The sequence below is a fragment of the Hypomesus nipponensis genome, chromosome 10 (genome assembly GCF_054491055.1).
Source record: "Hypomesus nipponensis isolate SF chromosome 10, ASM5449105v1, whole genome shotgun sequence".
NCBI classification, from domain to species: Eukaryota; Metazoa; Chordata; class Actinopteri; order Osmeriformes; family Osmeridae; genus Hypomesus; species Hypomesus nipponensis.
In genome coordinates this window covers 5,440,739-5,456,326 of record NC_140370.1, presented here as the reverse complement: position 1 = coordinate 5,456,326, position 15,588 = coordinate 5,440,739, and the positions used below count along the sequence as shown (strand labels likewise).

The 15,588-nt window shown below is 46.6% G+C and overlaps 1 protein-coding gene across 2 annotated transcripts; it reads left to right on the top strand.

Annotated features, from left to right (window-relative positions):
* The first annotated feature begins 355 nt into the window (after positions 1–355).
* On the top strand, positions 356–15,482 carry pkn2a (protein kinase N2a). Of its 2 annotated transcripts, none has more exons than XM_084706922.1 (22): positions 356–690; positions 3,862–4,162; positions 6,518–6,672; positions 8,180–8,309; positions 8,393–8,538; positions 8,949–9,162; positions 9,286–9,471; positions 9,629–9,738; positions 9,861–10,004; positions 10,166–10,241; positions 10,451–10,607; positions 10,810–10,936; positions 11,175–11,311; positions 11,445–11,520; positions 11,630–11,721; positions 11,819–11,995; positions 12,271–12,333; positions 12,445–12,521; positions 12,676–12,818; positions 13,001–13,108; positions 13,277–13,357; positions 13,471–15,482. In XM_084706922.1, exons 1-22 carry the CDS (start codon positions 670–672, stop codon positions 13,672–13,674), a joined length of 2,925 nt encoding a protein of 974 aa, XP_084563048.1. In that variant the 5' UTR covers positions 356–669; the 3' UTR covers positions 13,675–15,482. The 2 variants fall into 2 exon arrangements, with proteins under 2 accessions (XP_084563048.1, XP_084563049.1); XM_084706923.1 differs by lacking the exon at positions 356–690 and adding an exon at positions 2,762–3,100.
* The last annotated feature ends 106 nt before the right edge of the window (positions 15,483–15,588 follow it).

The following is a 15,588-nucleotide window of genomic DNA, read 5'->3' as shown; positions in this document are numbered from 1 at the left end:
GGACTACCTAAAACTGGGAACAACAGCCTGACATATGTTTTCATTCTAAATACAATCTACTCATTGTCTAAAGCTTCAAGTCTCTGTCAGAATTTTAAGAGGATGATGATTGTGCTATAATCCCTGCATTACTTGGATTATAGCCTATTGCGGTAGTCGTATATCTCATATCAGTTAACACTTTGTATTTTTTTGTCATTAAAATTGCCTATTGTTTAAAGTGTATTGGCTATATATATTTAAACAACATTTGGGGGGTGTTATTAAAGAAGTGTGTTGCTCGTGTGTGAAGTTTATGATCACGTGAAAGTGCGAATAGAATCTGTCCGCTGGAGATGGGCTCTGGGAGTGCATAGCTCCTATGGGCGGACGCTAAAGCATTTCCACTCAAACCACCGCCTCTCTCTCCAAAATCCGTGTGATAGGTTTATGTTACAGCTGGATTTATGAAGAATAGGAGATATTTTGGACTGCTGCAACTTTGAACGAGGATGCAAGAAGTATAGCGAAAACATGGAAAGTCCCGTTTTTCCAGGGTGACCGATGGTATGGTCACCGCATAACATATTTTTGTTTCACGAGAGGGAAACTTGAAACAAGGCTGCTTTTGGAGTTCCTCCACACCACCCCTCTCTCTCCGTAGAGTTTGATTCAAAGTCGAAAGCCAAGATGGCCGCCGATTCTGTGCAGGTAGGAAAAGTTGACAACTATTGCGTTAAGTGCGCAAAGTAGTTGTAAAACTCACATTTCTAGGTAGTAAACGTCTTTATTCTATCGTAGATTACTTGTGTGTTTCCGGTGTAAGGAAAAATAAGCACGTTTTGCTTTCTATTCTTTCTGTCCCGGAGGATTGCCTGGGAATTATGGATTGAGGCCTGGGAAACAATTATGAAAATAACATTTTTGTTACAACTTTCTGTATGTATATCAGTTTAACGTAACTACAGCGTTATCATTTGGCAGACAAGTTGAGTGGGAATAGATAGTTTAGCAATGGCTGTGGTTTGGTAACGTTGAAGTATGCACGTAGCTTTTGTGGAACTCTATTTGAACAACAGCTACAGCATCATTAAAAGTGTGAGTTACATTTCTACGTAATAACAGTTCACTTGAGCAAATGTGCTCGTGTACGTTTGTCAACAAAATTATGGTCATAGGCAAGCATTTTTGTTAGTATTGCCTACATTGTCATTATGGTTTTGAATTATGCCTCCAGGTAGTCTATTTATATCTAATTGTAACTCCACAGGTGTTTTAACAATAATATATGCTGTTTACATGTTTGTCAAGATTTGGACGTTGTCTCTGCCACAATGTAACATGAGAAACCATGAGCCATGCAACCATGACTGCCAAACTTTGTCTTATTTAGACCAGCTAATCTTATTCTCCGTCTATTGCTGACCCCTTGAAAGAGAGACCACTGTGGAACCCATGAAGCTTCCTGAAAGCCCCCAAACAGAGGAGAGGCTAGCTTCTTTTAAGATTGGTCATGGTACACTTTTTTTTTTACTAGCCAGTAACTTAAGTTTTTGGGGTTTTGGATCAATATTGTAAGTGGTTAAAAGCAGCATATGAGAATGTGTGTGTGCAACAATGTGTGTAACATGAGCCTGTGATTCTATTTTTGATGTAGCTATTTATTGTCTCTCATATATAAAAAAACAACAGTTCTTTCAACTGGGGAACCTGTAGGTAGGTAGGACTTTTGGCATATTGTCCTTAACCTTTCCTGTGTAATGAATTGAATAGACCTCCTGTTGGAATTTGAGCTTTTAGGCTTAAACACTATTTAGCCTGCTTTCAGTGAAGGTTAGTGACCTAATGTTTACATGGTATTAAAGTATGTTTTATTAGTTAAGGGACATTTTAACAGGATACATGTATTTCAAATCGAACTTATTTAACCTGTTTTTTAATTTATTTAATTAGCAGACTAGTAATTCTTAGACGTTGTCTACCTTTTTCAAAAGGTTTCCTCATTTTTGGACACCAGCACATGATCTTCACACAGTACTCTGTTCAAACACTGCAACAATGCAAACATTCTGGGTTGAGCTGTGTGCAAGCAGCTTCTCTTTACCTTTTCTAAGAGTTGTGACCTCCATTTTACCCATGAGTCATACAAGGAGCCTCTCTCCCTCTGGACTAGGACGCACATGTGCTATATATGCCTCTGGCAAGCACTTATGAAGGGGTGTAGAGGGTGGGGTTTTGAAAGATTTAGCAAGCCAGACCGTACACCCTAATCTCAAACACACACTCAGTATTTTAACCAGAGAAGCTAGACAGTAAGTGGGTAAAATAAGAGCAGGGGTTAAACCACATAGCCTACTTTGGGGCCGTCTAGCAAGCTCATAAGGCATCCCAGTTTATGATGTTCTGTGCTGTCCAATCAGTTCTTGTCATTCTTTGCATGGCGCTGAGCCTGTAACATCAGTATACGATGCCTTACAAAGCTCCCGACGTCCCCTCCTCCTGTCTCTCACCACACACGTTGCTCCATGGGGGGAGGCCATTGGTCGGCTGGCGTTTTGTTTTTAACTCAAGTTTATTTTGAGACGCCACTCTCTCCCCAGAGGGAGATTAGGGTGCATTCGCGGCTGCTGTGACCTCACTGAGTGAGAGGCTAAGAAGGATTTGGCTGCCCCTCCTGAGACGGTTCATCTTCTGGGCTCATTTCAATGGTTGTTTGTGTGTGTGTGTGTGTCTTTTGTTTGTGTGTGTCTTTGTGCATTTCTTTGTGTGTGTGTTAGGATGGGGAGGGGAGTGTGTGTGTGTGTGTGTGTGTGTGTGTGTGTGTGTGTGTGTGTGTGTGTGTGTGTGTGTGTGTGTGTGTGTGTGTGTGTGTGTGTGTGTGTGTGTGTGTGTGTGTGTGTGAGTGAGTGAGTGAGTGACAGACACTGACTTAAGAGTTGACCAACCGTGGTTGTAGTAACGAGAGAACAGCCTGACACGTGAAGAAAAGAGAGACCTTTTCAGGTGTAAGTGTCTGGTGTTTTTTTCTTTCTGAGAGCACACAGAACAGTAGAACATGCGTGGACTGGCTTGTGCAACAGATGTTGTAGAGATGGAGGTGGATGATTTTGACGATGCGGTGGTAAGGATGAATTTGCCTAGGCTAACAGAGGAAAACAGCCTTCCACGGCTGTGTATCTTCAATGTGTTAGATATGCCGCTAGCAATGGGGTCTAGAGACCCAGTATCAGACTGCTCAGTGATAGTAGGATGATGATGATGTGGTCTTGTTCCGAGGGCTCACTACACTTTTTTATGAATGGAGCAGTAAGCTCCGTTATCTTAAGCTGGTTAGCCAAGATAGTGACTAGCTTAAGCTTGTTTTGGCCTCAAAAGTCTTAAATTGTAATGTGACAGGAGCTTGGAATGTAGATTTAGTAAATGACACTAATATCATAGCTTTTTGAACCTTTTCAGAGTGTGTCAGAAGTGTGTGTTCATGTAGAAGGGACTTCCCTTGTGTTGTATGATGACCTTCAATCCAACCCTATCAAAAAGCAGACTCTAAAAGAAAATCCTGCCTAACCTGACAAGACTGCTTTGGGTGATATACATGAACTAAACTCTAACCCTACACTCGATTTTGAATTGGAAACAACTCCATGTCTTTACTTCCTTGACACGTATGCAGAGTATAACAAACCAAATTTGTAACAGCAATAAAGTGAAAAGTTCCCCCTGGAAAGATTGCAGTGAAGAAAGTGGAACAACTTTCAAATGAATACGAGGTGTTAAGTCGAAGTTGCAAGCAGTGTTATTTTTTATTTTTTTACCACAAAAATATCCCTAGCAGCTTCAGTTCTTTTGGTTCTCTGACTCCTGTGTTTGTGGTTGCTCTCCCAGGGTGATGCCAGGGGCCAGCTGGTGTCTGAGCGGCTGGGCCTGGGCCACAACCTGGACCTGTCGGACACCATGGTGCAGCAGAAGCTGGATGAAATCAAGGAGCAGATCCGCCGCGAGATCCGCAAGGAGCTCAAGATTAAGGAAGGAGCGGAGAACCTGCGTAAGGTGACCACGGACAAGAAGAGCCTGGCCTACGTGGACAACATGCTGAAGAAGTCCAACAAGAAGGTTGAGGAGCTGCACCAAGAGCTGCAGGAGCTCAACGCTCACATTGTTGTCAAGGACCCAGATGAACTCATAGGTAACATTGACATACATGGCGTAGCAGGGAATCGTTTAGCCATTAACTGTGGCGGCGTTTCAGTCTTATGACGTCCAAGCAACAGCAGTCCCAAACAATGCTTCCCAAATACAGACACAGGTCTATAGAGACTGCACAGACTCGGTCTATTGGGGTGACTCATACTCCAGGAGCTGACATTGTTGCATTTCACATTCCTTCCAGTGTTACAATAGGTGGCCATTTGTTACCTTCAGGGCTGCTTTAACCCACTGTTATGCGTTTGGTCAGCCACAGGGTTCGAGTGCTACTGGAAGAGAATATATCATTTAGTGTAGCGTTATCCAAATGGATTCGTCGGCTTCTTAAAATGGGTAAAGAGGCGAAGAACGGTTTAGACTTAGACTGTACGGTAACCTAGGAAGTAGAGGGGAAGAGGGGTGGGGGCATCTTGGTAGTTTTTTTTAAAAGTGGGAACAAATTTAGCCTGACTCATTGACCCCTTATCTGAAGAGAAATGGCTTTTGTTCAGTGACGCATTGCCAGTGGAATGTCGCTGGTTGTCACAGGGAGAGCTCCCTGTACTGGGACTGGCTGACCCCAGGCCTGTTCCTCGGCAGCCAAGTTCTAGAACAGCAGGGGAGGCTCTGGTTACTCTCTGCCCTCGACAGCTGATGTCAGATCTGCTCTCCCTGTTCCAGTCATAATATCCTGTTACCAGCAGAACAACAGTCTGCGAGGCAGGTCTGGGGTCCGTTGTTAAGTGGGTGGAGTAGGAGTGTTTAGAGCGTGCTCCCCCTGGGTTTGCCTGACCTCAGATCAGGTGGTGAACTAGGGGAGGGTTCCCCTGTCAGCTGTCCAGAAGTGACATCAGCCTGCTTGCTATTCAGTGGCTCAGCACATGTCATCTGGCCCAGCGTGGGCTGAATGGAGCACTTCGGCCCCTGACTGCCTGACTTGGCCTGACCTCCAGAAAAAACTCCTCAATGAAGGGAACCCCCTCTTTCGAATGCTGGCCCATTCCGTCTTTCATACCCACTTTCACTCGCACAGGCACACACGCGTATCTGAGAAGGCAGTGCAGCCCCACCATTAACTGTGTCTGAGATGTAACACAGCACCATCACCATGTTGACCTTGGTTAAGTTCCTGGTTTTGAACCATCTGAGGAAACCCAGGTGCCTCACAACTCTCCTCATTTGTAGCAGACTCCACAACAGTTGGTATCGGATGTGTGACGTGTTCTCCCCCTAACCCTATTTAGGGAAACCACAGTGGGGAGGCTCTCCATGGTTAATGGCTGATTAGATGAATCATCAGACCCGGTTTGGCAGGATCAAAGCCACCCTCCGGTGTTTCCACTGTCTCCAGAGGCAACACTGTTTTAAATGAGCAAGATGTGTCACTCTTAAACTCACGCTGGAAGACATTAAAAGGCTTTTCGGTTGAGCTCGTGTCGATTTGGTCATGGAGATAAATGGTGCTGCCTGCTGGGTTTAGCTGAGGTAGGTGGCCTTCGCGTCCATCTAACGTCACACAGTACTCGGTATAATACTCATTAGCCCAGCTGTTGCTCAGGGAGATCTGGAGAGCTGCAGCCTCCCAGCTGACGGCACAACAAGGAAACAGGAGAAGTCAGGCAGTCTGGCAGGTTTTTCTTTTTTTCTTTTTTTTGCCCACCTGTGTGTGAAGAAGCGAGCGTTCACACCATCCTCCTACAGTTGGAGCTGGGGAGGGGTTTACTGTTCGAGCCCAGGCACGAAAAGCAGTGAGCTCATCCTTCTGCATTGCAGCTCAACTGAAATTATAGAGGGCACTTTTGTTTTTGGTTTGGGTGAGATGTGGAGCACGCTAGGTCTATTGCAAGACCCAGAAACCCTTGGGCAGATGGGGGAACAGAGTTCCTGAATTTCCCCAGAGGGATGGCAAAACAACTGCCTAAAATGTATTTCTTAATAAGTGGTTGTCACAAATGGCTCAACATGCAGCCCACGTATTTGAATATACAGTAACATCTATTTGTTTTTGTTAGAGTAGCAAGCATGAACTTGTTCTCTCATAGTGCCACAGGGGTTCCCCTAAGTATTTGTATAATTTGAAAGCCTTCCCAATGCCTCAAGATGACTAGTTAGAAAAAATACCCTCAATCCATAGTTGAAATATCCAAACAGTATTTTAAGTTTGCCAAGTCGTTTGCTATGTTGTGTGTTCTATTGTAATGCATCAATGCTTTGTGTTGTATGTTATATCTTCCCTTTACCTACCCCAAAATAATCACAATGGTGTGTGTGGTGTTTGTGGTTTTGTGCATGGGTGGGTGTTAATCATACCAGCTTCAAAACATTGTATCCACGTCTACCTATATTCCTATTCTAGAATGCCCTCTGACCCCTGACACGCCGGCCAGCGAGGCAAGGATGTGCACCAGCAGCAGTCGCCTGGCCGCCCTGAAGAAACAGAACGACATTGAGCTCAAGGTCAAACAGGGAGCGGAGAACATGATCCAGATGTACTCCAACGGCTCCTCAAAGGTGCGCTCGCGTCTCTCTGTGTGGTGTGGTACCGTTGGCACAAGTCCAAACAAGGGAGCTTTCTCACACCAGTCCCAATGGTGACATTTAGGAGGCGATAAGACACCAACACCATTAGTGTCTTGGCACCGTGTTTCCTCTGTGTCATTTTGTGTTCCGCACATTGTGTTTAGTGTCATCTCTAGGGAGGAGCAGAAACCTGTTGCACCAGACAAAGTGGTAGGGTTTGATGAACAGAGCTAGCAATGACGGCGGAGTAAGGAGTTGTGTAATACCAGCCACATTAGCACCGTGTTATTGGCCTGCCCTGTATGGAGTGGTTGTTCGTCAGTGTGGCAGAGCAGCAACACAAAAATCAATCATATCAGGCCATTAGCAGACAGACCCTATTAGCGGGCTAAGATATCAGCCAAGGTGTGGGATGTCAAGGAGTGCTCCAATGCCACAGTCTATTATCAGAGGTAGTAGTCATTGATGGCAACATTCAGCACCCAAGAGTCGTAATGGTAGAAACCATGACTGTGTTGTTTCAAGTCAATGCTTATTTGTAGGTTCAGTGTACTTCATGACTTGCGTCATTCAGAAGACCTGAGATGTTGCCACGCTGTAGCCAATATCATCTCGTCTCTGGATCAGAAAATACTGCGTATAGGCCGATATTGACATAAGCAAAGGTGTGAAATTTCAGTCACCTTGATGGTGATAAACACCAGGGCGAATGTGTGTTTGCATGTAGCCAGCTATTTCCGGGGATTCAAGGTGATTCTGATAACGGCGATGGCGTCGGAGACAGACAGTGTCGTGTACGCCGGTGCCGTTCACCACCAGGCTAGGTGGGGAACGTCAGCGACACCAGTCAGTGCTGTCCTGAGAGCCAGGAGAGAGAGAGTGGCACCATCCTGTGGGAAATAGCCCAGTCTGATGATGTCAGCCAGGAAATGCCTGTCAGACGGAAGCCCTTCCTGCACGCCACACCGCCAGAGTGCGGTCGGACGGCGGGAGGAATTCTGGGTGGAGTCTAGTTTACTCCAAGGGCCAGCGATAACACGACGCACACAACACAATGACATTCCACTTTCATCGGGGGGTGAATCAAGTTTTCCATGTGGTCATTCATAGTTTTGCTCCAATTAAGGGCATGATTTGACAAGGCCAGGTTGGGGTTGTGTAACTCTGCTCTTGATGAACTGGAAAGTCAGATGTGGTTTGAGGAGTCCCATATTCTGTGTACCTTTTGTTATTATGTTTACATATATTTATAAAAGCAGTTCAGTATCAACTGTAGTTTAGGCCTTGTGCCACACCGGCCAAGTGTGCGTTCCACATGGACTGAAGCTTTACTGCAGGGGCCTGGGTTCAAATCCTGCCTGTCCCCTTTGCTGCGTGCCTTTGTCTCTCTCTCCCCTGTCTATTTAGTCTCTATATACTTTGACGATATAAAATAATAAAGGCAGAAATGATACAGACTATGTCGTTATATTTGTCCTTTCTTTGGTATGTTTTACAGGATCGGAAGTTACTAGCAACCGCTCAACAGATGCTTCAAGACAGCAAGACAAAGATTGAGTTCATTCGGATGCAGATCCTCAAAGCCAGCCAGGCCAGCGAGTTGAACTTTGATAACAACGACGTCATGGGTAAGCTGACATCCACATTCACTCGCTGGCCGACTGATCTCGCTGTGCACGCCTCTCTCTGTAACCTCCGTCTCCGTCTCCAGCCAAGCCCATCATCAGCCCTCTGGACCTGCGGGTGGAGGAGCTGTGTCATCACGCTAGGATCGAGTCGGCCGTGGCAGAGGGCGCCAAGAACGTCATGAAGCTCCTGGGCTCCGGCAAGGTGACGGAGAAGAGAGCACACTCCGAGGTACTTTCTCTCTCGCTCGCTATCTCGCTCGCTATCTCGCTCGCTATCTCGCTCGCTCTCTCGCTCGCTATCTCTCCCCCTCTCTCCCTCTCTCCCTCTCTCCCTCTCTCCCTCTCTCCCTCTCTCCCTCTCTCCCTCTCTCCCTCTCTCCCTCTCTCCCTCTCTCTCTCTCTCTCTCTCTCTCTCTCTCTCTCTCTCCCTCTCTCCCTCTCTCCCTCTCTCCCTCTCTCTCTCTCTCTCTCTCTCTCTCTCTCTTTCTCTCTCTCTGCCCTCACTGGAGCCTGGCCCTGGTCCTGTCTCAGTTCATCGCAAAGGAACAGTAGATTTCGGCTTGAGTGTTCCTACGACGTTGCGTGTGTGTGTACATCCCCCAAGTTGACGCCCCAACCACCCTGTTGTGTTGCCCCTAGGCCCAGGCCCGCTTTAACGAGTCCAGTCAGAAGCTGGACCTGCTCAAGTTCTCCCTGGAGCAGAGGCTGAGCGAGTTGCCCAAGAACCACCCTCGCAGCAGCAGCATCGTGGAGGAGCTGTCCCTCATGGCGGCGCCGGCCCTCAGTCCCCGCTCCAGCATCATCTCCACCCAGAACCAGTACAGCACCGTGGCCAAGCCCGCCGCACTCACAGGTAGGGGACCAGGGAGAAGTGATTGTAAACAAATCCCATACTGACAAACAGCACACACTGGCTTCATCCCATTCGGCACTGTGCCCATCGACTAACCTGAAGAAAACTGTGTATTGTCCACAGGTACGTTAGACGTCAGGCTCATGGGCTGTCAAGACCTGCTGGAGAACGTTCCGGGTCGTTCCAAAGCCGGTTCCGTGCCGCTGCCAGGCTGGAGCCCCAGCGAGACCCGCTCCTCCTTCATGAGCCGGGGGAACAGGAGCAGGGGGGCCAGCGCTAGGAACCTCTCCAAGAGTGAAGACCTGTCCAGTAAGCAGACCCTTGTTGCTCCGATCAAAACACCTACACTCAGTTGTACAGGCATAATGGGGGGGGGTAGAACTGGACTGAACCAAGTGGATTCATGTGTTGAAACGACACAGTATGTCTCTACCTCGTGCCAATGTCCCTCTCTCCCGTCCTCCAGATGAGATCAGCGCTGTGCTGAAACTAGACAACACAGTCGTGGGTCAGACAAGTTGGAGGCCTGCAAGCAATCAGGCCTGGGACCAGAAGTTTACACTGGAGCTGGACAGGGTACGGACAACACACGCAAACACACACACACGCACGCATGCACTCGTGCGCACACACTGTAAATCCACAAGCCCATCCGTTGTTACATGGCGATGTTAAAGATGGCTGTGTGTCACCTCCAGTCGCGCGAGCTGGAGATCTCTGTGTACTGGCGAGACTGGCGCTCCCTCTGTGCCGTCAAGTTCCTGCGGTTGGAGGACTTCCTGGACAACCAGCGCCACGGGATGTGCCTTTATCTGGAGCCCCAGGGGACCCTTTTTGCTGAGGTAACACACACACACACACACTGTCATTTTACCATTCGCTATAGAAGCGCTCCTGGCAGCTCACAGTCACAGCACAGCCGATGCCCATGTCAGCCATCATACCTGCCTCTTTCAGTCTGTTGGCCAGGATGCATGGTGTTCATCTTTGTTCTTGCTTCCAGGTCACGTTTTTCAACCCTGTCATTGAGCGACGGCCGAAGCTGCAAAGACAAAAGAAGATCTTCTCCAAGCAGCAAGGTGAGTCCACACACTCCTGATGTACAACACATACTGATACACTTACTATATACAATTTAAAAGTGAATATCCTCTTCTTGTCATGAAGAACCCATGCTCTCTTACCTTGTGAGGGAGATGGAAGTGTAGTGTGCTGTGTGAGAATGTGAAACGAAGAAATGGAGGCTGTCGTGTCACTGACCTGGCCTTTGCTCTTCTTGGTCCCTCAGGGAAAACCTTCCCGCGTGCCCCTCAGATGAACATCAACATCGCCACGTGGGGCCGGCTGGTCAGGAGGGCCATACCCACCGTTAGCACCAACTCCTTCAGCCCGCAGGTCTCAGACACAGGGCCCAGCAGTCTGCCTGGCTCCCCTACACCCACAAGGTTTGGGACTCTATAGGAGAGGGTATACACCAACCCCTCCCCCCATTGTAAACACACACACACTCATCCAAGAGACCCTTATAGAAAACCACTTATGGCTTGCTCATGGGTACTTCTCGCATTGCTCAAACAAGCTTTGAAACACAGACTGGTGTTTATACAGCACAGCCGTCTCTCATGAATCTCTTTCCCTCCCTGCCAGTGACCCACTGGTTACCAAGCTGGACTTTGACAAAGAGCCCACCCCAGGCCCAAAGCATTACCCTGCACCCGATGTCAACAGAGAACCAATTGCACAGGACAAACTGCCCGGGAAAGAGGAAGTACAGGTACGGACAGTGGTTACCATAGAGATACTTGAGCCAGGAAGTACAGAATATAGATTGTCGTGAGATCACAGATGATTGTGGCAAGATGCAACACGCGCGACTGCAACGATCACCTCTAATTTGCACCGGAACTGCAAAGACAAAATCCCAATCTCAGTGATGCCGTCTCCTGAGTCCTAAATCACCTCATGTTGTCGGAAGGATCTTCTACCGTCTCAAGTGTCTGCTATCTCCACAGGATGCCCTGGCATCATTTGACTTCCTCAACAAGAGGAACAGCATAGCGGTGAAGGCTGACCTGGATGGAGGGGTAGAACATGAGATCCAGCCCCCAGACCTGGAACTCACAGCCATACAGAAAGACACCGAGATAAGGTTGCTCCCCAGCAGGGTCTTGTTGTATTTGTACTTGTTGTATATCAGACTGTTGTATTTGGCACCCTGATTGTTTGTGCTGATATGTGTCCGAATGGTAACTAATGTACCTAATGCCATGTTTCAATCCCAGGGAAGAAGAGCCTTTTCAGTTCAGTCTCAAAGATTTCAAGTGTGTGGCAGTCCTTGGGCGTGGTCATTTTGGAAAGGTGCACACCCAGCCTCTACTGCCGTAGCTAACATCTATAACTAATTTCAAATGAAAGGACATTTGAAACAACCCAGATGTTCTGAAACAGTTCTCCTCTCGTTCTACAGGTTTTGCTAGCGGAATATAAAGTCACAGGTGAAATGTTTGCCATCAAAGCCTTAAAGAAAGGTGACATAGTGGCCCGAGATGAGGTGGACAGGTAAGGCTTCAAACCTGGCACGATCATTCAAGAGATGTCAGCCAATCGTAGCCCAATCAGATTGACTTCATGAAACCTCCCCCAATCTCCCCGTCAGCCTGATGTGTGAGAAGAGGATCTTTGAGACGGTGAACAGCGTCCGTCACCCCTTCCTGGTCAACCTGTTCGCGTGCTTCCAGACCCCGGAGCATGTGTGCTTTGTCATGGAGTACGCTGCTGGGGGCGACCTGATGATGCACATCCATGCCGACGTCTTCTCAGAGCCCAGAGCCATGTGAGTCGCCAAACGCCTGAATCCCGACCAAGGATCTGGGAAACCTTCCTGTTTCCAATCTAGAGATGCCAAATATCCCCTGCTTGGTCAGAACCAGACTTCTTTCTGTATCGAGATCATTTACAGGGGCCCCTAACTCAAAAATCTGGTTGAAATGGCTTTTGGTTGCTTTCAAGTCCACCGTATCAGATATCAGGCAGGGAAAGAGAGTTTTTCTACAAACTTGTCTAGCTAATCTATAGCTGAGATCAACCTTTGTAATCCTCCTTTTACAGATTTTATGCAGCTTGTGTTGTATTGGGCCTACAGTTCCTGCACGACCATAAGATTGTTTACAGGTAAGAGACTTCCATGAATTAGCACTGCTTGCTGGCCTGTAAGTTTTGTCGCACCAGGACTAGACAGATGCTGGTCCTGATCATAACATTGACCCTCACTTGGATCTGCAGGGATTTGAAGCTGGACAATCTGCTCTTGGACACCGAGGGCTATGTAAAGATTGCTGACTTTGGCCTTTGCAAAGAGGGTAAGACTCCTTAAAGGTGGCAGTGTTTAACACCAGCTGTATTTGGATGAGATCCTACACTCTCTATCCAGAGCAGAACACCAACCATGATATTTTCTGATGGAGATGCTTCAAGTCTGTCCTCTGTTGATGATAATGTTTACATGTGTGTCAGGAATGGGGTTCAGGGACCGCACCAGCACATTCTGTGGAACGCCAGAGTTCCTGGCCCCCGAGGTGCTCACCGAGACCTCCTACACCCGTGCTGTGGACTGGTGGGGGCTGGGGGTGCTCATCTTCGAGATGCTGGTTGGGGAGGTCAGTATCTTCAGCTCAGAAAGCTTCTTCATACGTTTCATTAGAAACATATGAAGACCTTGACTTGGCTGAGAGTTATGGCAGGGATTTTATTTTACAGTTTGATGTTGGTATGTTGTATAGACTTTTAGTATAAACCACTTTGTTTATCTGACACGGCTAACATTTTGCTCGGCCCGCAGTCCCCCTTCCCCGGGGATGATGAAGAGGAGGTGTTTGACAGCATCGTCAACGATGAAGTGCGCTACCCAAGGTTCCTCTCCACAGAGGCCATCTCCATCATGAGGAGGGTGAGTGCTAGATCTCTGGTCTATAAACACAACTCGAACAGTGCACCGCGCCATGCCGTATCTGTTTGGAACCAGCCGTATGTCAACCCACTGGACGTTCTGATTATAAACTCTCAAGAGAAACCACCAGATGACCTCATCGTAGCTTTGGTTTCATTTTGCCTGTAGCTTTTGAGGAGGAGTCCAGAGCGCCGCCTGGGGGCAGGAGAGAGGGATGCAGAAGAAGTCAAGAAACATCTATTCTTCAGGGTGAATCATATTACTAATCTCATTCACAGCCCCAATAGATTTTCGATGAGTTTGGAACATTTACATGTCAGTGCTTACATTTGTCAAATGTGTATATTTCATATTATTTTTAGAATATGGATTGGAATGGACTGCTGGCCAAGAAGGTGAAGCCTCCGTTTGTGCCAACCATCCAGGGGGCTAACGATGTCAGCAACTTTGACGATGAATTTACCTCAGAAGCACCCATTCTGACCCCTCCTAGAGAACCACGAGCGCTGAATGTGGATGAGCAGGACATGTTCTCTGACTTTGACTACATTGCTGACTGGTGTTAGCCCCCCTCCTGCCCTCTAATGCATCAAAGCGCACCCTCCCCCAACACACACACTGTGAACCAACACAGCGCTGACTGTAGCTCACGTTTTTAACACCTCTCCTCATCTAGAACATTGAGAGGGAACGACGGAAATCGCTCCTCCAGCCTATGGGCGCACTCTACCATTTAAAAGACAGCCTGCCCCGTGTATTTTTTTAAACAAAAATGAAGAACTTTTTTTATAGCAAAAAGAGAAACAATTTTGTTGTCCTATTTTCTATATCCTGCGTGAACGAGGGGTGGAGAATGAGTCTCCCTCTGCACACACCGTGTCCATTGTCTGACCACTGAGAATGTTTTCATACAAACTGTCAAGGAAACCGTTACATCATGATCATGTTATTCATAGTCACTGTCTGTTTGTTTTTTTTATCTGTACAGATTATACTCCTCCATATTGTAATGAGTAATTTGCAATGCTCTGCCATAGCTAGTGGAATTTTATCTCGCTGTAAGGTTGACATGTCTGCCATGTATTAGTCACTCAGACTTGAGTGCTCACAGCATTATCACTGAACTGACACTACAGTTATAAGACAGTAAACGTATTGACTACTACTGCTTCTTGACTTGAAACCCATAGATTTCACTTTTTTCCCCTCAAAGTTATTAATTGTAAGAAGAAACGACTACAGTCCATCCAGTGTTACAAGCTACTTAGATTTTACAACAACACTATACTTGGTCTTCGGTTGTAGTAAGAATATCTTGTGCTTTTTCTTTTACCTGAAAATCAGTTGAACTCTTTTCAAGCAGGATAGTAATGCTGTACCTCCATGTCCTGGAAAGGCACTGTTTCTTTACACATGGCATCTACAATTAAGGAATTTAATAACACTGTGCTATTAATATTGATAATTGTAGACAGTTCCATCTTACAAGAAGTCATGGACACAATCGTGGACATTAACAATCAGCTTTTGGTATGGTGCTTCATTTTTTATGTTGGGTGAATCTCCAAAGTCTGACTGTGTCTCCTGCAACTCAGTATCTGTTCTAAGAAAGGGCCAAGGTCAGTGTGAGGAAGTACACTTTTTGAGATTCAACCTTCAGGTCTTGACTCTTGCAGGCCCTCTGGTGGCTGTCTTGCACACGAGAAGACCATATCCTCCTACCCCAAATCCTTGGTGGAGTGCTGCATACGATGTACAGGGTGTAGTTGCACCTCGTTCAGTAAAAAGCAATCTTGCGTGGGTGATCCTCCTTTCTCTGGTATTTCTAACAGGGTTAAGTCTCGAACTCGGATCCATTCATCTTAGATGACTAAGACTGTAGTTCAGAAACAGACTCCACCCCTGATACCTCAGTCGGTTGTTGGACTTTGTCAAATAAATAAGACTAATCCTAAGTGTCTCATTACAGCTTACTACCAAAACCCATTCACCTGGTCCTGAACTGGGGAAACAGTGAATTTGATGGATTGACAATGAACAGATCTCAGTGCCAGTTTGTGCATACATGTTGACATGAATCACTACAGGGAAGGGCAGGGTATATATGTATATGTAAACACAATTGAGCTGAAAGCACTAATTTTATCAAGTTTTTATTTTTATCTATGTATAGCATAATTATGAAAATAGAATGTACAAAGGTTTTGCTTAAATGGCTGCTTGCGCATGTTGCAAAGACAGACAAGCTTTTAAATGGTACACCATATTGAAGTTGCATAAGACTGTTGGCCCTGGTGTAAAAAAAAAAAAAAAGCATTTGGCAGTCATTGTTTGTTGCCTGTCATGAATGCACAAATTAAACATTTGTAATAGAGTGGTGTTGTGTTTCTTTACATATTGCAATGCATGGACACTATGCCCTGATGTCCAACACATTGGCTTTGGAAAAGAACAGGAAATCATGACTTTTAAATTCATGG

Coding starts and splice junctions, on each gene's coding strand:
- pkn2a (XM_084706923.1), top strand. CDS start 3,035: ATGCGTGGACTGGCTTGTGCAACAGATGTTGTAGAGATGGAGGTGGAT. Junction 11,312..11,444: donor CAGAAAGACACCGAGATAAG/GTTGCTCCCCAG, acceptor TTTCAATCCCAG/GGAAGAAGAGCCTTTTCAGT. Junction 12,819..13,000: donor TCGAGATGCTGGTTGGGGAG/GTCAGTATCTTC, acceptor CTCGGCCCGCAG/TCCCCCTTCCCCGGGGATGA.